The 22,485-nt window shown below is 38.4% G+C and overlaps 2 protein-coding genes across 4 annotated transcripts in view; one reads left to right on the top strand and one right to left on the bottom strand.

The window, feature by feature from the left end:
* PDE6C (phosphodiesterase 6C) overlaps window positions 1-13,509 on the top strand; it is a 48,090-nt gene extending 34,581 nt beyond the window's left edge. The window contains exons 16-22 of one of the 3 annotated variants that reach the window (XM_050959411.1): window positions 4,601-4,701; window positions 6,000-6,107; window positions 6,386-6,449; window positions 8,189-8,263; window positions 8,404-8,487; window positions 9,463-9,616; window positions 13,448-13,509. In XM_050959411.1, the coding sequence (XP_050815368.1) occupies window positions 4,601-4,701; window positions 6,000-6,107; window positions 6,386-6,449; window positions 8,189-8,263; window positions 8,404-8,487; window positions 9,463-9,616; window positions 13,448-13,509 (648 nt within the window). Of the gene's footprint in view, window positions 1-4,600; window positions 4,702-5,999; window positions 6,108-6,385; window positions 6,450-8,188; window positions 8,264-8,403; window positions 8,488-9,462; window positions 9,617-12,737; window positions 12,758-13,432 lie in introns of those variants that run through there. The other 2 variants (XM_050959410.1, XM_050959412.1) reach the window with 2 other exon arrangements.
* A 769-nt stretch (window positions 13,510-14,278) lies between these two features.
* The window catches only part of LOC127054013 (protein FRA10AC1), a 66,600-nt gene continuing 58,393 nt past the window's right edge, over window positions 14,279-22,485 (bottom strand). Inside the window, exons 12-14 of the mRNA XM_050959629.1 lie at window positions 21,974-22,012; window positions 19,363-19,447; window positions 14,279-17,210 (exon numbers count right to left, since the gene is read on the bottom strand). Of these exons, the coding sequence (XP_050815586.1) occupies window positions 17,168-17,210; window positions 19,363-19,447; window positions 21,974-22,012 (167 nt within the window). The 3' untranslated portion in view covers window positions 14,279-17,167. The remainder of the gene's footprint in view (window positions 17,211-19,362; window positions 19,448-21,973; window positions 22,013-22,485) is intronic.

The raw sequence follows: 22,485 nt of genomic DNA, 5'->3' as shown, positions 1-22,485 counted from the left end.
ACTAAACTCTTACACACTGGGCTAAATTCTGGTCTCAATTACAGTCACACAACTCCATTGACAGTGACAGAATTGTTGTCTAAATACAATCTGAATAAGGCCTCTAGGATTTACCCTTTGCACTTAACTCACACTATTAGAACTTTTTTTCTACTTTTGCAACACAAAAGAATGCTTTAGACTGAGATTCCGGAGATCTGGATTCAGTTCCTAGGAGTGGTAACTGGTGCCCACAGTAAGTGACTGGGCTGTGATTAGCAGTAAGATTCCAGGCTCCCTCATACCCTCACTTTCGCTCACAGGTGTTTCTCATTTCCCAAATAAAATCAACTAATTGAACAGCTGGCACTCTTTCCCCTCCTTCCACAGCTCCTTTGCTGCAAGTCCCACCACTAATTCTCCTTGCGCCTTCAGTTTTCCCTGTTTGGAACCCTGGTGTTGCTCCTGATCGGGAAGCTCTACACTGAGACCTCTCAGACTTTTTGGGTATGTCTACACTGCAATAAAACACCTGTGACTGGCCCGTGTCAGCTGACCAGGGTCATGGGGATCAGGCCACAGATCTATAAAACTGCAGTGTCAATATTGCAAGCCCCAGTATCTACACTGCAATTGTATAGCCCGGTAGCCTGAGCCCTGTGACCCCCAAGTCAGCTGACATGGGCCAGCTGCAGGTATTTATTGCAGTGTAGACATAGCCTTCAGGCATAACCAAAAGGCAGCTTCTGAGCATGTGCACCACACAGCACTGCTTTATGCTTCCAGTGGAGAAAGGAGCTCATTTAGGGTGTGGAGACCAAATAACCAACCCCATGTGCACCTTCCTCCCTAGACTGCATTTTATGGTGTTGTTGTTCAGAAGATGTTACAGATGCTGCTAGTCCCTCTCTCCCCTGAATGGTGCCCCATTGAAGGGCTGGAATCCTTCTCACCGCCCCCCCCCCCCCCACTCACCCCTGCTGCTCTCTCCACTGTGCTGTTCAAGAGAAGAGGGGAAAGAAAGGCATCTACCACAAAGGGTATTGTTAGTTTGTTTCAATAAATAAAGGTAAAGGCATTTAACAATGGTGGCTATGCCCATTTCCCCCTCTACCAGCTACCACTGGTTCCCAGCTCTGACATAGGCTACTTCTACACTGCACACCTCTTGCAGGACAAGTAGATATGTGTAGCTACACACTGCAGTGAAAAGCAGGCTGCCTCCACACTGCAGTTGTAGCTACACATGCCAGTGAAAGGCACTGGCAGGGAAAGTCTCTAACAGTGGGGAAGCAGTGGAATACTACACTGCTATTTTTAGCAGTGTAGTTGGGGAAGGCACTGCTTGGGGGAGTAGAGAGCCGCATAGGGTACATGCCCACAGGGTTCAGGTATGTCTTTACTCACCTAAGCAGTGCTTCACCATCTATACTTCTATTTGTACCCATGTTGGGGGTGGGGTGGGGGGGAATGTAGTGTATGTACTCCACAAAAGGAGTGTGCACTGTAGCCGTACCTACAGACTTCCTGTGTGCCCTTGGACAAGTCCAGGGGTTCTCAAACTGGGGGGTCAGGACCCCTCAGGGGGTTGCAAGGTTATTACATGGGGGGTTGCGAGCTGTCAGCTTCCACCCCAAACCCCGCTTTGCATCCAGCATTTATAACAGTGTTAAATATATAATTGATAAGAGAAGTCTACACTCAGAGGCTTGCTATGTGAAAGGGGTCACCAGTACAAAAGTTTGAGAATCACTGAACAAGTCAACTACTCTCACTATGCCTCAGTTTCCCACCTGTAAAGGTGTACTATTTCCCTACTGCACAGGGAGTTTGGCAGGATAAATCCATAGGACATGCTTCAACACTATGCTGATGGGAAACTAGATGGGAGCTTTATGAATAAAGATGGCCTCAAACATTTTTGAAAATGTTTTTCTACTTGTTTTTCCTACTAGATATATCAGGCTAACTTCCTACTGTTGCTGGAGAAAGTTGTCAAGATCTTTGGAGCTCCTGAATACTGATATCACAAGAGGCTGTAGTTTGAACTGCAGCTCTCTTCCCCTCTTCCCCAATTTAAGGGGGAAGAGAGGCCAACAAGCTTAAACAGTCTAAGAAATACGTCAGAGTCTGAGACTATTGAAGACTCAGTATCCTCATTGCTTTCAGTGCAGGGGAAGGAGAGCAGCAGCTTAGGTTAGAGTCACGTGTGATATATTATTATTAGTACTTACATGGGAAAAAGAATCACTGCCCTGAAAGGCTTAAAATCTAGACACAGATGAAAGGCGGGGAATATGGCTACAACATACAAGCAAATGAACATGGGGAAGAATTGGCACTGCTGTTACATGTATTGTAGATTATGATGTTTGTGTTTTTAATTGTGTATAAATGTAGCAGAGTTACATCTTCATAACATCCCCAAGAACAGAGTGGATCTGGGTTCTAGTGCAATCTGGGAAGATAAGATCAAGTCCGTGTACAGTTCTCTGACATGGGGTAAAGCCCATCACACAGCTATAGGTCACCTATCCCAGCCCCATCCAACCATCCCTTTTCCCCATGACTCCTCCAAAGGTAACAGATGTTTTCTGGGGTGATTGATGGCCTGATCCTTCCTACTCCAAAGGTGGTCTCTTTTTCTTAAGAACTTTAGGGCACTTGGTAGTCATTCCCTCCATCCTGCATCTTAAAAGGAGTGCTAGTTAAAGGCTTCTGCTCTCCAACCAATAAGGTTAGAGAGCAGTCACACCTTTCACCACTGAGTGGAATCACAAACACACCCACAGCCTTCCTGCCAGCATTACAGTAGTGAAAGTAGGAGAATTAATGCTCCATAATTCCTAGCTCTCAAATCCATGAAACCCCACTGGGTTCCATGCTACGGCTTTCAAGGATACTACAGCACTGTAACTTTTAGGGGTTCCCCAGCTACTGTCTTGGAATTATCAGGCACTTATGACCCTGCTCTCAACTTAGCAGAAGTAGGAATGGGAACATGTCCTCATCCTGTCTGCCCTCTGAAGTAGAGGATGGTTAGGCTGCTATCCATCCTTGTGAATTTCAAAAGGCCATGGAGCCCTTGCCTGATGTCATCCCCTCTCTGTCCCCTCAATCTGCAAGATATATGAAGGAGCAACTATGCTCCAAGAGGAGCTGTACAGTAAGGGAGTTTCTGCTATCAAGGACACCAAAAAAGAACTAATATAAAACAAGATGGCCCTTGAACAGTTGTTCTAGATTCAGTTACTATAAAAGAGCAGAACAGATATTTCACCCATGAAGTTTAGCCACCACAAGGAACATAGGAACTGCTTTGTATGTTTTCATAATCATACCTTATTACAATCCACTGGTTTACACTCCAAGCAAATTCTTGTTTCATTTTAAGATAAATGACACTCAATCTTTATTCTAAGAGGTTTGAAAATGGAGAACAAGTATGCATCTCCCAAAAACAATGTAGTCTGGATTAGATATGGGATGGGCAGGGATCTAGCCAATCAGGGCCGGCTCCAGGGTTTTTGCCTCCCCAAGCAGCAAAAAAATAAAAAACCAAAACAAAACCACCACACTTTTGCGATCAGCTCTACCGCTGCCGCTTCAGTCTTCTGCGGCAATTTGGCAGCTGGTCCTTCACTCCGAGAGGGAGTGAGGGACCCGCCACCAAAGAGCCGGACGTGCAGCCCCAAGCACCTGCTTGCTGGGCTAGTGCCTGCAGCTGGCCCTGCAGCCAATAAAAGAAAATTAAACTACATGATGAGCATGTATTGGCTGCACACTGCATCATGCAAGTGAAGGTTGTAGTTGCTCTGATGTTCTAATAATTTACCATTCCAAAGGAGCTCCAAAGCTACTTTCTATTTTGGTATCTCCAAGGAAGTAGAGATATTATTTATTTTAGAGAGACGAGGTGGGTGAGGTAATATCTTTTATTGAACCAACTTCTGTTGGTGAGAGAGACAACTGTTGGTGAGGGCTCTTCAAGCTCTTCTGTGTAAGCTCAAAAGGTTGTCTGTCTCACCAACAAAAATTGGTCCAATAAAAGATAGCACACCTCACCCACCTTGTCCCTCCACAGTTCTGGGACCAACACAGCTACAACACTGCATACATATTATTTGTTCTGTTATTTTACTAAAAATTCAAGGATCTAACTACCCCCCAATTTCAACTGTCCTAGACCAAGCTATTCTAAGACATGATTCAACATTCATAGAGCATTTCAGAAAAAGAAGGAAGCTTGTGGAAATCTCACTCTTACCTTTGCAAACACTGTATTTGTATATTGCTTCTGATAATTCTAAATAAAATGTCTTACTATTGTCACTATAATATCACATCAATAGTAACAAGTGTTTAGGCTATGGAATATAAAATAATTTTGGTGTTTTTATTAAACCATTTTCAGTTTTCCTCACAGTACACCATAAGGTTACCTGTTTTTTTTAGCCATACCTGTTTTTCCAAAACTGTATCTAACATTTTATTTTGATTTAAGGAACCATAGATGGCTGTATAGCAGGCTTATTATAATATACTATAGTACAGCCTATAGAGTACAAACCAAAGATAATTTTGTAAGAGGAACTGAATTTGTAAACTTTCCATCTTGCAGAGTTTAAACATCTTCCAGAACCTAAATAAGCACCAGTTTGAAACCGTTTTACATTTATTTGAAGTTGCAATAATAGCAACTGACTTGGCTTTGTATTTCAAGTAAGTACTAAATTATGTATAACTTCCTACTGAAAAAATTCTCAATCCTGTACAATTCATGACTGTAGTTTTACCTAGCTGTAAACAGATTTTAGAGCTGTATTTTAAAATGAAGTTATTCTGAAAAACTTCATTCTTCAAGCTCATTATAAGGAATAAGATATTTTCTTTGATTCACTTGAGGCCTTTAAATCTGAAAACACAAATCATCAATTTTCCTCCATGTCTCATACTGATATAGAGCATATATTTATTAGGCCATCCAAATACACTTTCCATTGACAGTGCACACTATATTTTAAAAGGCACTCAATATGTTGATAGTGTAGTCCAATTGTAGTGTGTGCATGTGGTATTTTATGTAGATATCCTGTACTAGAATCACTCATATTGAAATTGTCAAAATGCTGCCATAAACTTAAACAGGGATGGCCTATGACGTAGAACTAAAGTATGATAAAAGAAATCCAGACATTAAAAAAAATCTCCTGTGTCAAATGTGTCAAGAATTCCAAAGATCAAATAATTTGTCTATTTACTATCTGATCAACCTGATCCACCACTATCTAAAGTCAATGGAAATATTCCCACTGACTCAAATGAATGCTGGGTCAGGCCCTAAGAGCTCTGAAGTTTTTCTAAAAAAGACATATGGAGCTCTTTCCCTTTAACTGTTTTAAGATTTTTGACACTCAGAGCTGGCAGATAACAGGGAAGTCAACAAGTGATCCATATTCAATGCACTTTTTACAACGAACGATAAATATTTCTAATTATATTAGAGTGTTTTATGTTTGTTACAACTCTGTCCAGTGAGGTGAAACCTCTAAATGCAAATGAAGAAATTTATTAAGCATTAACTCTCTACAGCACCCATCACCCAGAAGGATCACACAGCAGGTTACTTAACCTCTCTTTATAAATAGCAATCTTTTAACCTTTTCCAACTGATTTCTTTGCAGAATCAATCAAGAATGAAAATATGTATAAAATTGGATAAAATTCAAGAAACAAAATGAACACAAGTAGCAATATACAGATTTAGGAAATCTGTTGCTTTTCATATTAAAGCTTGACATACTGACAAAAGCATTACATGTCAGGAATCTATGGCTAAGTCTATGAGCTATATAATACTTAAATATAATTCCCATTAAAATAAATGGACTTCAGTGGGAGTTAGATCTGAAGCATACTATTTTAGAAAAGCATTAGTATAAGAAGCACCTATTATGCAAAAGATCGGACATTTTTGGATACCAATACTTAATATATGTAATAAGCATATATTTTTACAGGAAAAGGACTATGTTTCAAAAGATTGTGGATGCAGTTGAAAAAATGCAAACAGAAGAGGAGGCAATTAAATATATATCTATCGACCCAACCAAAAAAGAAGTTATCATGTAAGTAGTTAGTATCTTACTCTTCTTTCAATAAGTTATCTAGGGCCAGATTTCTAGAAGTATTAAGGAGCCATAAGATGCAGATAGGCGCCTAGTGGGATTTTCAGAAGTGAGTAGGCTCCTAACTCCCACTGGCTTCACTTTGGAGTTAGTCTCATAGGCGATTTTGAAAATCTCCCTAGGCACCTATCTGCACCTTTAGGTACTTGAATAAGTTTAAAAATCTGTCCCCTGGGTTTTTTCTCTAGCATACTTACACTATTTCTGTTTCTTCAAAGGGCTATGATGATGACTGGTTGTGACCTGTCAGCTATAACCAAGCCGTGGGAGGTGCAAAGTCAGGTTAGTATCTCAAAAAGAAAAATTGTATACAAATATTTTAATTTTGATGTCATACACATTTATATTTGCGCTCTCTCATTGCATCATCAGTGAATGACAATACAGAAAATTCATTTTATATTGCAAGTCTAGATATTTAAGTGTAAAACAAAGCGTAACCACTTGCATCTACAAATTGAGCCTGAGAATTGGACACCATTTTCTGGAAACAGGGACCAATTAAGGCAATCCATGGCACTAGGCACTCCATCCCATGAGCCCCCTGTGGCATTTCCCCATTGTCCCCACTCTCCCACGTGCAAATCAGTCAGTATAGTTGTCCTTGCCTGTAGTATCCATTCAAGTTTTCTTTAAAGGATCCTTGATAAAATAGAAGTGAGAGAGTCAGTTATCAAATTCTTGCTTTTCTTCTGCCAGCTTTTTAGGGTGCAGCTTTTACAATAGCATCATCTTAAACTAGACTCCGACACACAGACAAATGTAGATCCTTGCACTATTTCAGTGTGACTAAGCCACTCTAAAATGGATTCAACGATATGGACTTTTATGGCTTTGAAGGGATCATCTTGCACACCACTACTTAGAAATGCTGTCAGTGCATGAATTATAGGTATCTATACAGACAAGATGGCTTTAATAAGAGCTGATCTCTTGGGTTACTTCCTCGAACAATTCTAAAACTAGAATTAGATTCTCTGTTAGGCTCCACTGGGATGGAACACAGTCTATGTAGATCCATAGTAACAAAAAGATAGATCCTTCGCACAAAGAATGAAATCCTATTTATTTTCCAATGGCATCTGAGTATACTAAAAGTAGAGTTTCCTGGTCATGACATCTTGAATCAGCTATGTAAGAGGCAGGCCTAGCAAAAGAGCTATGTCAGGCCCATAGACATCGATTAGCCTGCAGATGGCTATTCTAATAATGTAACACTGACAAAGTTGCAAAGCATTCCAAGCAGTATACTTTATAATTAGGAGATTTTATTATGTTTCTCTATTGTCTTGGAACACCATGGAAAATATTATTTTCAACTATGTACCATTCAGTGAGCATGCCCCAAAATACCATTAAAATGGCAGATACCATCTGTTTACTAACAAAAGCCTCACACTGCAGCATTCCTGTTCTGTAATTCACCTATCTGTGTGTTAACGATCCCAGAAAAAACAGTGTGGAGTAGTTTTGTGTCTACATGTTCTACAATGATGGTATTTTGCTGTTTTTTATTTACCAGAATTCTCTCCTCCTGGAGAACCTTTCCAAACATCTCATGGATAACATTGGTAGCAAGAAAACTTGCAGGAGGGGAGCTGGTAGCAAGGTTTCAGTAGTTCAATAAGATGCAAAAACATCTCCTGTCAGTTCCTAGGTAATTTTGTTCAGTTGATACATACATAATATGCACAAGTAAAAGCATAAACATTAACACAAAAAACATACTGGCAAAATTCAAATAGCAGCTGTGATAACAGGATTATACATTTTCCTTTGGTCTAATAGAGCTGTGTTACTGGATATATTAGGAATCACTCTGCCAGTTGAAGGACCAGCAACACTCCCAGCTTGAAAAAAAATTGGTTGCTTTTCAATGAAATTACCTAATTAACTCTCAATTAATCCTAAACAAAAACATTCTTCAACATTTTCTGGAAAGACTTGAATACATTCCAGCATCATTCTACAACCGTACTGATTAATACAACATCAGTAACACAAGAGATTCTCATTCTCAGGTTGCCCTTATGGTTGCAAATGAATTTTGGGAACAAGGTGATCTGGAGCGAACTGTGCTAGAGCAACAGCCAATTGTAAGTATTTTGACACGTTAAACAGCATCATCTTCAATATGAAATAATAGCTATTGAAGACATGTTTGTCAGTAACAGTTGTCTTATTATTGAATCAAAATGTACCAAATTCACATTTAAATATTGATATTCTTTTCTAGCCTATGATGGACAGAAACAAAGCAGATGAATTGCCTAAGCTTCAAGTTGGTTTCATTGATTTTGTGTGTACATTTGTATACAAGGTAAGAAAAAAAACTTTTATTCTTCCTTTGCATTGACTCTAATGACACAAGTGACAAACAACAGTTTGGATTAAAACATTCTAGCTGTTAGCAGGGCCTTCCTCGTCATTCAAATAGCTGTCACTCAACATGATTTTTCACCTCTTCCTGTATAGTACCACACACTCCTAAAAGGTGCTTAGCATCTTCTGGAGATGTGGAACCCCCTGAAATCCCAAGGAATTCAAGGGCACTCAGCATCTCCAGAAGTTGCTCAGTTCCTTAAAAGATTGAGTTTGAGCTTAATCACGGAGCTTCACAGAGCCCCATCTACCACGAAGGGCAGAACACATGGATGGATTGAGGATCAATGAAAAGTATTCACCTGTGCTGGATTAGCATACTTGAGTTGTTCGCATCTTCTAAACAGCAATGTAATCTATGTTTCTACACCATCTGGATTTTAAGACTCTTCCAAAATGCCATGCAGTAGAATGAAATGTAATACTTTGAATAGCAACAGGTAAAAGTCCAGTCTTCAGATATCACAAGTGTTATAGTGAGTATGGGCAAAGACACGCCAGGAGAATGCATTGGGATGGGAGGGGGCTTAGGGAAAAGGGAAAACTTTACAGCACATAATTCGGGCCTTTGATGTTACTGACCCAGTTTGGTGCTTGATAAACTCCCACCACATGCCTCATACCCCACCACCAAAGGAATGGTATCTGCAAGTACCACAACTGCACTTCATCTTTTCCCTTTCCCTAGCTTGTGGGTTCTTCTGGTGTACACCAACAAAGTGCTGATCTTGTAACACAAAACAAACTTAAATCTCTCTCACTATGCCTGCCACATAACCAAACAGCTAAAACTGGAAGGTGAAAGCAAATGAAGTTTCTGTACACATCAACAATATTTGTGTATTCATGCTAGAACCTGAAAACAACCATTCATTATAATTGGACAATTTACTAACTCATATTGTTTATTTAGGAATTCTCAAGGTTTCACAAGGAAATTACACCAATGTTGGATGGTCTTCAAAACAACAGGGTGGAATGGAAAACACAGGCTGATGAATATGAAGAAAAGATGAAAATTATTGAGGAAGAAAAGAAAAAGCTGGAAGAAGCAGCAGCCAAAAAAGGTTAGGCATCTTTAAGGTTTTCACTCATAAACTAAGCAACCACTTAGGATATTCTGTCTGAAGCACACACATCCAAATACACATTTATTTCAATGCTCAAGTGCTATGTGAGGCCAAAACTAGCAGAATCTGCTTTGTGTATAGTGGAATGATGAGTAACTTGCCAAGATTACACAATTCAGGACACACTGGACTGATGTCCTAGACTCCCATGTTGGAAAGTGTGACAAAATCACCCTGGTGAGACTTTTTTGAACTTAACAAAACTGCTGCAGTTGCAGGCACCAACAGGGCTGAAGAAATGGTTCTCTGGGGGCATCAACCTGTAAACTATTAAGCAATTTGAGCTCATCTCTGCTTACCCAGAGGATGGAAAGCAAGCTGAGAACATGGACCTGGTTCAGCATACTGTCTTTGGAATGAAAAAGCAATGAATATTCCCTATAAGACTGGAAAAGTCTCTGGCGTTGATCTTTTGTCCTGGTCTTTTATCTTTTTTCACCAGTTCCACTGCCAAAGAAAGCAAATCCCTCAAACAAGTCTAAACACTTTCCGTTCAACTTTCCAGGACAGTCCAAAGTTCTGAAGCTAAAACTACATTCTCAGAAATCAGAGAATGCTGCTACATGTGATGCATCAAACACAGCCCAAAGCATGTACCTAGTCTTCTGGATTTGAGATTTTAGGGGCTACTTATGAAAGGCAGGAAAGAAATCCATGATGGGGATAAGCTTATTCAAAAGATCTTGATCATACTGCACTCTCACAACATGGTAATTGGAAATCTTCACTGATAGTATAGCTAAGGAGTAAATTTTTTTTTCCTATCACCTAACCTTCAAACAATCTTGTAAGGAGTGTGTACCTGGAAGCTTCCCTTATTTAGACACTTTCAAGTATGCAGAACCTACCAGAGATATCAGAATACTTTGCTGAGGAAACTAGTAGAATCTGGTCAGGTTTCCTGGCTGTTGGCAGAACTGATGGTAGTTGTTGCTAGGCTCTAGTAAACCAGATCCTGTCAACTCTTCATGGACAAAACCATCGTACCATTTTCCAGAGTCAGGAGAATATCAACATTGCGTAAAATTTCTGTCGGTGGAAAAGGAAATGGGAGAAATAATCCCTTCGGTGATTCAATGCAGGTGAACTTCCAGGAGTTAGTGATGACTCAGTAGTCTTACTCTCTTGAGGAATTGGAGGTTATAACTAAGCCCAGACCTTTTTCTTCAGGGGATGCCAAGAAAGGACTTCTGATTTGGTAGAAACTAAGGCCGTAAGATTGAATAAAGGGTGTAAAAGTGAATGAAGCCAACTATGTTATAAAAATAACTGCATTTGGAACATCAGCTCTCAGGGCTAAAGTCTGTCAGCCTGGGCTACTTCAGTAGCTGGGCTACTTTGAAAGGCTCAGAGATTACAAGCAATGGCAAATGACTCCAAAAGTGAACTGCAGGCACAATTTCATGAACAAAAACAATTTGCTGTTAAATAGTGTTTTACATCTTCGGGGCACTGTGCAATCATTAATTTATTAATTAATCTTCACAATATCTTCAATATCTATTGGAAGTAGGTAAATTTTCTTCCCATATTATGCAGACATGGAAATTGCTCAAGGCCACACATCAAGTCACTGTTAGAGGCTGGACCAGAACTAAAGAGTTTCTGACTCAATGTAACCAATAAGACTAACCCAAAATTCAAAAGGCTACACTGTAAAGGTGGTTTAAGCATGCTGTAAAAGGCATCACTTATTGAAAACTAATTTTTGAAAGAGAAGTCCAGCAAAATGGGTCAAGTGTTGAAATCAAAGCCTGTCTGCATGAATACTTTCAAAGTCTTACATTTTAGAAATATGGCTGAAAGTGTGCAGTACCTTAAGTTATCATGTCAGGTTTAACATCACAAAAACACACCACCTTTTGTATAAACATGCATGGACTACTGCAACAATAATTCATTCTTATAGTAAAACTGCAGGAGATAAATTGTTTGCCATGTTGCACCAGGATATCTATTACCCACACTTTATAGGTGTGGAGTACATTCCATTTTCTTCTAATTTGATATGCACCTGTATACTTTTCTGATGTAGTAGCAATCCTATCTCTTTCAAGCTGGATCTATTGGTAAGCACCACACAAGAGACAGCAAATATGGGATTTACATCATACTGATGTACTGGGATTTAAGGATGTAATGTCTAGAAGTGCCAAAAAGAGAGAAATCCCACTGAAAATAGCAACATTTTGCACCAACACAAAGTTTCATCTTCATAAATTATTGGCAAAGAAGATCATCATTTAGGGTCTGATCTTATGCCAACTGAAGTCAATGACACACTCCCACTGATTTTAATAGGTGCAGGATCAAGCCCTTAAAACTAAGATTCCACTTAAAGAACAATCAGATTATATGTCTAGAAAGAATAGCAAACTTGTACTCTCACCAGATATCGTGACCATTTTAAATTGCTGGTACTTGGGGTTACTTGGTTGATGTGAACACTGTGACTTATACAAAATATATGCACACAAGCAGACATCTCTAAAGACAACTGGCCAGATCCTCAGCCGGTCCTTTGTAGTCAAAGAGGACATTGACCAATATGCATATTAACATAATTGATGGTATTACAAAAGGTTATATATTATCCAGTATTTTGAAAATGCACACTGGGATGAGGTCATGCAGATTTACAAGATACAGAACATGATAAATTATTAAACCACCAAAATCAAGGCTATGTAAACACAGAACAAACAGGTTAATGGTTTAATTTTTGAGAAGTTTAAAAAAATTCTTCTCAGTTTCAAATAGTTGGTTGTGGGTTTGTTAAATTGCTTCATACAAACTATTCAGAGATACATATGTTGAAATACAGCCATTTCCCTAGATCACACTGACCTGGTTATACCATCTCCTTGTCTAACCATCTGGCAGACAAAAAAGAAAATAAACATATTTGCTGAACCACGACAGTGGAAAGTTCAGAACAGAAAATAAACAGGACAAGATATTATAAAATTAAAACAAATTATATTTAATATCATACTGTTAATTATATCCACAAATTTCAGAGGGTAGGGCACTGATCATGTGACATGTTTTAATGCAGGTGGAAAGGGTCGAAAATAACCTAGTAACATGGTGATCCACAGCTTTCAAATGTAAGTTTTAATTCTAATAATGGTATGTCAACTTAAAATGAATCTAAAAACAAGTTACTATACTGAACGGATCAGAACTTAGACCAATAAAAACCCGTGGAATCATTTGAGAGAGAGATGTTAACACTGTTAGTGACAGCAGTTATTGAACATACAAAAAAGTACCTCTCTTGATTGGAAACAGATTTCTAGATAAAAGTTTATATAATCATAATCAACACTTAAATGAAAATTTCCATACCCCTCTCCCCCTAGTAGTCTCAAAGATTATAATTGATCCAAGAGTTCACTCCTTTGCAGGCTTTCATTATTCTGTTGTGTGGCAGGATGGAGAGGGACAGGATTAAGTTTACACAATTGCTGAAACTTTCCAGTAAAAGTGGTTCAGTGTGTGTTTGCCCATTGATAAATGCTGATATTAACTACGGCACCATTTGTCAACAGTTTGGTTATTCTATATTAATCAAAATATATATATAAATCCTGAAAGTGTGTTCAGTTTTCAAGTGGACAAACACACTTGTGTTATAGAATAAAATTAAAATGCATGTCACAAAATTAACATTTATAAAGCAAAAAATGAAGCTTAGTAAAATGAAAGGAATTCGCTCATTATTCATATTGCTTTTCTGCTTTTTATCAGCTGAACAAGACGCAGCGAAAGGTGGAGGAGGTGGCGGAGATGACAATGGCAAATCCAAAACATGTATAATTTTGTAATGCATTTCAATGGCACTAAAAGAATCTCAAAGTCTATGTTTCTGCTACAGGAAAAATAAAACAAACAATCTAGAAACAACTTCAACAAGCCTCAGTGGATTTCTGCAAAGCATAGGGTAGCATAGGCCAAATAATCCTCTTAAACAACTGCCATCTATTCAGTGTCATTACTAATGGCATAAAAGAGGCAGAATCCATTGAAAACTAGAAAACATGAATTATGGGGCAAAATGAGTTGATTATGAGTTCAATTCTTGGTATTGCTTCTTATCACTCAATTTATATACAGTATTTTTATTAAAATGTATAAATGCTGCAGAATGTCCAGAAAATTATAAATGATTTTTCATGATAGATTACAACCAGTAATTTCGTATCACAAGACCTAAATTGCACATACCAGAAACCAAAACACTGCAGACAATTTCATAACTCATAGCATTACATTTTATATTATGTTTATTTCTTTCATCTGGACTGAACTATATCCCATTCCTGCATCCTCAATCCTAGATACAATCCTGGAGTTGTCCCTTCCACCACTTTAGAAGACCTAACCACTAGCATCAGTCCTGTGTCTATAAAATCAGACCCATGGCCCCCTGAAGCTACCACTGTCAATCTGTAATTGCAGCAGTGGCTTTGGAGAAACCGCTCCCTTCTCCATAAGTACACAATTCTGCCCATTATTTATCTGCTAATGGCTCATGAACCTGACATCCTATATAAACAAAAACGGTCTCTTTACATAAAATCGAAGTGCAGCCATAAGAACTGTAAGCTTTTTATTTAGAATGAAGAATTTATCAAAGGATCTACACCAATATCCCTTGAGCAGGACTATATGTTCAAATGTCTTAAAAGGTATATGAAATGCAGATACAACATTTTTGGACAGAATAACAAATACATTTGTCTGGTATTTCAGAATCACTGAATTTGCCCCAACAAGATTGGAGAAAAAACACAGTCTTCACAAATCCTCCCCTAGTCACACCCTAGGAAACTAGTCTGTGCATTAATGGTCTCTTTGTAAGCAAGTATAAAGAATGGCAATGGAGCTTTCCACAGCCACTCTTCCGCTCTTGGTCTGGAGTGTCTGCCATTCCCATAGGCGGAGAAAGGGGAATGACCAGTGGATTTATGTACAAAATTCATATTCCAGAGTATCCATTGGACCCAATTCCAAATCTAACAGTGCAAAAGTATAAAGGGTGGTTCTGCAATGCACAAATTATTCTCCCCATGTGCAGGCTCCCCGAATCCTGCCACCCTTCCTTTCCCCCAGAAAACAGGAATGTACAGGTTCTATTGATTGAAGGGAATCTAACACCCACAGAGGCAGGGGGAATATTTGCCCCATGATGAATACTTTTACTGTATATTAAGTTTCCCTACAAAGTGCAGGAGAAAAACATTTCAGATTTTTCTCTTCAACTGTGATGTGCAATTACTGACCAATGCTCCATTAATAAGTCTCTGATTTTGTATCTCCATACATTAAAACACTATCCTTTCTAAATGTGCACAGGTAACACCCAAATTATGCTGTATACATGGCATGCTGAACTATATTCTCCTTTCTCTTTCCCCATATCCTCCTAGCATTTTTATAAAAAATGATTTAAAAATGTTCTAACATACACAAGACATAGATACTGCGCAACTATAATGAGAAATAAAACATTCTTCCACAAAAATATTCCCACTTGTTACATCTTTAATGTATTAATGGGCCAAATATTTATGCAGACTTAAAAATGCCATAAACTGGATATGATGTATTATTTTCTGTAATAAATGTAGATATGAAGAAATACCAAGTTTGCTTTTATCATCTACTTATAATTCAAAATACATTAAATGAAACAATGTATTTAATATGTATATTGTACCATTTTATAACTGCATTTTGAAGGCCCAGAGAAGAGTTAGGTATCCAAAATACATGCCTATTCTACAGTATTTGCAGCAGCAAATATAGCAACAGACTCTACTAAAGCCCCTACAGACAAGTTACACAGACTTAAACTGATTGCTGCAGATTGGATTTGGCTCCCAACTAAGCTTGCAAGATGACAAAGAATTAACCTTTAAATCCATCTTCTTACCTAAAGAAGACTTCACACACACAAGGCTACCTTTACTTGTTATTCAAGGACACCTTAAATGTGTCTCTGTACTGTCATCCATTCTGTATGTATGAACTGTTAAAATTGTAATTATGTTAAGTAATACTAAATGTAAATAGAGATATGTTGATATACACATAAATCATGCACATGTAATAACATGTTCATGGATATATTACAACCATGTCTGCAATTATGTTGTTTACACCAAGTACTTTGTTATATGGCATCTACTGCGTGAATGACTCATCCAATTAAGGTTTCAGCTTTCAAAAATACAGACAGTATTTTAAAAAACATTAATTTTACCGAGACTGTTTAAAATGTAAATTTCATTCCATACTATGGTAACACAAATGTCTTTTATGCAGCTGAAGTAGTCTTCCATTGGAAAAGGAATGGCCACTGTAATTAATCTTGTGCAGACTGTTTCTTTGGAAACATACAATAAAATGAATTTAAAGTTATGCTGCAATTTGAATAGGAAAAAAACGAGTAAGTCTCAAGTGTTACTATATGTTCTTGTTTTGCATGCTCAGGATTACCCTTTAAAGTAGGATTACCCTTCATTCACTGCTATGGAGATCAGAAACCACAGATAACGCATAAGCCATATATACATTTCCCAGAGGCAAACCACGTACCTTATTTATTAAAACAAATGTGAGAAACTAACATCCCAAACTGCTAGTGGAGTGTCCATGGGACTGGCAATCAAACAACATTTAAAATAAAGACTTAAAATGAGGAGGGTAACAGTGAACTAATGCTTATAAAAAATTAAAGAAAACATCATCATCAATTTTAGGAAGAAAAGATTTACTTAGGCCAAACAAAATAAGTTTTATAGAATCAGAAACTTCAGTATCAATATTTCAAAAAGATTTACACATATAGATGTCTGAATCTTAAACACTGGGTGACTGATTAATTTAAATCCACGAACACTTTGCTGCATGGTTTAATAGATTTAAGAGAGAACTATACATATTTTATTGAAGAGTTTAGTGGTAAATACAGAATAGGGAGTCAACTAGAATATGCCTTTAAAACAAGTAACTAGAAAGCGCAGCATGGAAGAAAGTACTTCATGCATCTGATCGTTGTGAAAACACTGCACTCTATCAGTAAACTCCATTCTGATATGTCTCCTTGTCACCCTCTTTTGAGATTAATGTGCAGGGTCTTCTATAATTTTTTAGATTTGTACTTTACAATGCACTCAGCTGAAAATAAATTATAACCAGGTATGTTATATGTCATTCTTCATTAATGTACAGGGTATCTATCATCTTCCAAGAGAAACTGCTTATGCCCCAATCCTGCAACTGACCAAACATGGGCATGTCCCAGTGATGCTCTATGCAAGCACGGGTATGTGTCCATGGACAGTCAATTGTAGGAGCAGTGGCTTTAATGGAATTTTTATAGAAAAAAATATACATACATTCCTAAATCTGATTTGGGATTCAGATATGAATCAGATCAATTCAAGAAGAAGTTAATCTAGGTTTCCACATGGATTTTCAGAGAAACAAGTCTTGAAAATACTCATCAAACTCTTCCTCCCTGAAAGAAAAATCAAATATTATTATTAAAATATGTGAGTAGCAGATGTAGGGCTTTTTATCTGCAGCCACACAGTCTTTATTCCTTGTGCTACAAACGTTTGGCGAGATATCTGGTTATAAGAAGAACCAGTTAAAAGCCATGCACTAAATGGCTTTGGGAATCAAGGAGGATTAGATTTGGTTTTCATCTTTTCCAATGAAATAAGTATTCTGGAGTTTGTGGCTGTGCAAGCCCAACAACAGCTTTTTAGGGCATTTTTCTATTACTATCTCTAGTTAAGTATGCAAATAGGGTTTTGTACAAGTAACATCACCTTGGACAGACAACATCACTCTCTGGCTATTACTAAAGCCCATGAAGCTGTAGTAGTGGGAAGGAGGTGTCTTTTCACGTGTATCTGTAGAGCCCTGCCCGCATCCAAAACCTGTATCTATGGGTGCGGATATCCATGAATATAAATCGGGTATCTGCAGAGCTACAGGGCTCTACCAAGAATCGCAGCGGCAAAAGCAGCAGCATGTTAGGCTGCCGCTCACAGGAGCCAGAACCCTGCACTGGCAGGTCCTCTAGCTTGGTTGTAACGCCCCCAGCCCCACTCACTGGGGCAGGCACCAGCTTCACTGGCAGCTGTCCCTGGTTGCACTAGCGCATGCAAGCAGCTTGTACCTCCCAGAAAAGAATCCCTTCCACGCAGTGGTCTGAGGCTCCTGTCCAGGAGCGTGTGAGCTTCTTGCACACACTAGTGCAACCAGTACAACCAGCCGCCAGTGAACCTAGTGCCCACCCCAGTGGGCGGGCCTGGAGGCAGTACAGCCACGCTAGAAGAGCTTCCCGCACGGGGTGTTGGCTCCTGTAAGAGGCAGCCTGCATGCTGCTGCTTTTGCCACTGCAGTTCCCGATCAAGCCCTGCAGCTCCATGGATACCCGATTTATATCCATGGATATAGATTTTGTATCTGAGCAGGGCTCTGTATCTGCATAGTGGCAGATTGCCTCACTACAATACTTGCAAGCTGATATGGAGAAAGGTACTGCTGAGCACTGCTCCATGGTATGTAGTAGGTGTAGTGTCTCCTTACATGGCTCCTCAATGACTGCCTCACCACACAGAAGAACTATGACAGTTCTGATACTTTTTATGTCTTTATCCCCATGGAGTGAGGGTAGGATATGACTCACTCCCTTGTGAGCTGACCTGCATGGAGGTAGTTATTTCCTCTAATGTATTTCAAGAATAGATTGACTTCAAGTAAAGTTTAGCCAAAAATTTGAAAAAAAAAATCAAATACAGTTTGAATTGTTTGTTTGAAATGAAATCAGGTCCTTAGTTCTTCCTGAACGAGCAAAGAGTAGCAGGGCATCTGAGGAAGAAGACCAGCACTGGATCCTAAATAAATTCCTGTTTTGGGAAAGGTTGGATACATACATGCACAGCAAATTTATGCTACAGAGCAATTCTCTTCCCACTCTTCAAAATATAAGTTGTGTCACTGGTGCTTTTTGTTTAAATAGTGTCCAATGTAGGTGTTATTTTTAAAGGATCTAAAGCAAAAATTCCCAATTTTATTTTGTTACTGGTTTTAAAGAAAGTAAACGGGAGGTATTCTCTTAACAGAAATCAAATTATTTCCCATTGTGTAAATATTCCAAAATATTTACTGGTGAAAAAAAATGCAAAGGAGCAAATTATGGCCATAAGAATCCCCTCAAGGGGTGTGCATGGCCATTACATCATGGAGCCCAGACCTGTGGCAGGTCCTTCCACAGCGCTGCAAAGGCCCAGGGTAATGGGTGGGGCAGAGGAAGAGCAGGGAAGAGCCAGTGAATCAATGACTAAGTGGAGTCACCTTCCTTTCTATAGAGGTGAAGGAGCAGAGGAGATGGCAAGCAAAACAGAGGCTACTGTAGTTCTGAGGCTGCAGTAGCAGGACTGGAGCAGCTCCCTGGCTTGAGGGGAGGATTTCTCCAAGTTTCACACACTCCCTCTCCTAAGGATATATACTTGAGTGTGCTGAAGGGAAGAAGATTTGGGATTGATTTTCAGTGTTGGAATAATCATAATAAATCCTGAAAAGATGCATACAGCCACATGATTTTTGAGTAGGCATAACTATTGCAAGATATACAAGCTACTGGTATCAGAACTAACCGTGATTTTTCATCTGTCTCCAATAGAGGACCCTTCCAAAAGTCAGCGTCTGAAGGAACATCTTGCTCTTCACTGCCATCTGGGTCTGTTAAATATTATTAAAACATCTTAAGAAAATTAATTTTCAATTTTTTTTTCAAATTTTACATGGCACTATTGGCAAGTCTAAGCCTCTGAGTCAAAGTACAACTTTAAATGTGAGAATTTTGTGGGGAGGGGGACGGGGGGGTGAGGGGTGAGGGGTGAAGGGGATTTTTTTTGCAAATTGCTTTTCATATAAATGTGCAGCTGTCTCCCTAATACATATCTCATGGTACGTGCAACCTTAAGAAGGGAAATCAATAAAAAAATATTGTTTTCTATCTTAAAATGAAATATTATTTATTATTATATATATTATTATATTATTATATTATTATTAAAAAAGAGACATGAAAAACATGAGAGAATAGTGTTCAATCCAGCTTTCAGGGTCCAGTTTTCAAGATGGATTGTCCCATATTGGTAGACTGCACACATTTTTCATTATATTCTTTAATTTATATTCTTTAATTTTTAAGGTTGTCCTCCACATTTTTTCTACAATTAATTAAAATAAGTTACTATATAGAGGACTTTCAAGACTGCACAGAAATGAAACTTTATCAACTCATCTTTTGCCCAAAACGTAACAGTTATGGCAAATGCATCTGACAATCATTTCTGCTTGCCAGCTAAAATTTTTACATTACAGCATTTGTTTTTAAAAGCCCTATTGATTTGGTATGGTGCCACTAATGCCTTTCTGTTGGACTCTGCTCCAGAACACTGATCCTTGTATCAACAGTGTTAGCACTTTGCTCCTAAAACTAAACAAAGAAATCCTGCATGTGGTCCATGCTGGCATACAGAACCTCAAAGAGTTTAATCTCCCATCTATCTAAGAACAAAGATATAATGCAGAAAATTAGAGGCATAGTAGCAATTTCAGGACCTTACAGCTCATGTGTTCTAACCTCACCAGCAGAAATCAATGTGAGCATCTAAAATTACAGTAATATAGTGTTTTGAATCATGGTAATAAAAATGGAATAAACTATTCAATTTCTATTTACATGCTGATTTATGTCAACTAAATTATAAACTGTAATAATGTAGAGAAACTAACAGATTTTGTCTCAGCCTCTTAAACACCTAACACTTTATAGCTTCAGCCTCAAAAAACATGTAATAGTTTGTAACTCTACAATGTAATTTTTTTTTAAAAAATGGGGGGGGAGGGGAGGTTATAGATCTTTAGCCCCCCTTTCCCCCAATTGCTCCCTATGGCTCCTTTCTGGCAGCACCAGGGGGCAGCCCAAAGTCTTCCATTGTGGAGAGAGAGAACTACTCCAGGACTCTCTTTGCCTGGCAGGGAATTGAGGGTCTGGTAGGTATCCCCAAATCTTCTATTTAAGGAGGGCTGGTAAACAGAAACTAACAGTCTTTTACAGACACTCTACAAGAAGAAAGTAGGAGGCCCAGAGGCAGGAGCCCACATAATAAAACAGGCACTGGGGAGCAGAATTAGTGAGGAGCAGGGAATGCCATTGCCAAAGTAGCAACTAGGACTGCTAGGATCAGCCACTGATCTCTCCTTACTGTAGCAAGTGGCTCTATGAATTATTGCGGGTGGGAACTGGAAGGGACTTTGGTTTAGAGCATATTGGGCAAAGTACCTCCCTCACACTGCTCTCTAATAATTTATTCTGAGGTTACAGATAACTTACTATTATATAGTGTATCTAAATAGATATATATACCTCACGTACCTCACTTGCCCCACAGTGATTAGCAGAGTAATATTTGTTTTCACTCTTACAGTCTTTCTTGCACAAATTTAACCCAATTCTTTAACTATTTTTCCTAGTATTACTATTCTTCTATTATCTTCTCCTTCCTAGATTCCATAATTTTTCTTCATTCCATAAACTTGAAAAGAATTCCTGCCAAGTATACTTCACCTATCCTTCCTATGCATTTAAATTAGTGGCTCTCAATCTTTCCAGTCTACTGTACCCCTTTCAGGAATCTGATCTGTTCTGCGTACTTCCAAGTTTCACCTCGCTTAAAAACTACTTGCTCCCAAAACCAGACAAAAATACAAAAGTGTCACAACATGCTATTACTGAAAAATTCCTTACTTTCTTATTTTTACCATATAATGATAAAATAAATCAATTGGAACATAAATATTGTATTTACATTTCAGTGTATAGTATACAGAGCAGCATAAACAAGTCATTATCTGTATGAAATTTTAGTCTGTACTGACTTCGCTAGTACTTTTTCTGTAGCCTGTTGTAAAACTAGGCAAATATCTAGACGAGTTGATGTACCCCCCGGAAGACCTTTGTGTACCCCTAGAAGTACACATACCCTTGGTTGAGAATCACTGATTTAAATCAATCTTTTTTTTGTTTGATATATCCTATGTTTGCTTCTCTTCCTACAATATTTCATAAACAATATTTCAAATCGTGTCAGAAAACCAAAACTGCTGATGAATAGAACTGAACCCAAGGACAAATCAATTGGAAATAGCATACAAACTTTTAGTTCAAAAATTTAGGAAGTCCTCTGAATAATTTACCGTTATCAAAATCATCTGAATCATCTGAGGAAACTTGATCTGAAAAGAAACAGCCATTTAAAAATATTTAGTTTACCTTGGTTTTATGCACTATTTTAACATGTTTTACAAGCGTACACTTACCACCTAATAAATCCCCCTCTCTCTCTCTCTCACACACAAAATAAGGCAAACATTTAAGTAAAAGGAATTATTTTTCTACAAAATAGGTCATCAGTTTGAGGTAACATATGTTATCCCCGTATCTGTGATGTCCAAAAGGTTACCTTAGGTTACCAAAAGGCTTGCAACCCCAGAGCCACACGGAACCAAACACTTCCGCAATCTATTTGGTATTCTGCTTCCCTTTGTTTGGACAATTCTTTCTTCAAACAACATATTACTCTGAAGGCTCTTCCTGTCTGTGAACCATTAGAAATTCATCCCCTTTCTCTTTCTCCTGACAATCCAGTTATTGAGCCATTGAAATCCAGAAACAAATGTATCTCTCACTTTGATAAGGTTAAACACTC

The sequence above is a fragment of the Gopherus flavomarginatus genome, chromosome 6 (assembly GCF_025201925.1).
Source record: "Gopherus flavomarginatus isolate rGopFla2 chromosome 6, rGopFla2.mat.asm, whole genome shotgun sequence".
NCBI lineage: Eukaryota > Metazoa > Chordata > Testudines > Testudinidae > Gopherus > Gopherus flavomarginatus.
Note: the sequence above shows the minus strand (reverse complement) of the source record. Positions and strands in the feature narration are given on the sequence as shown.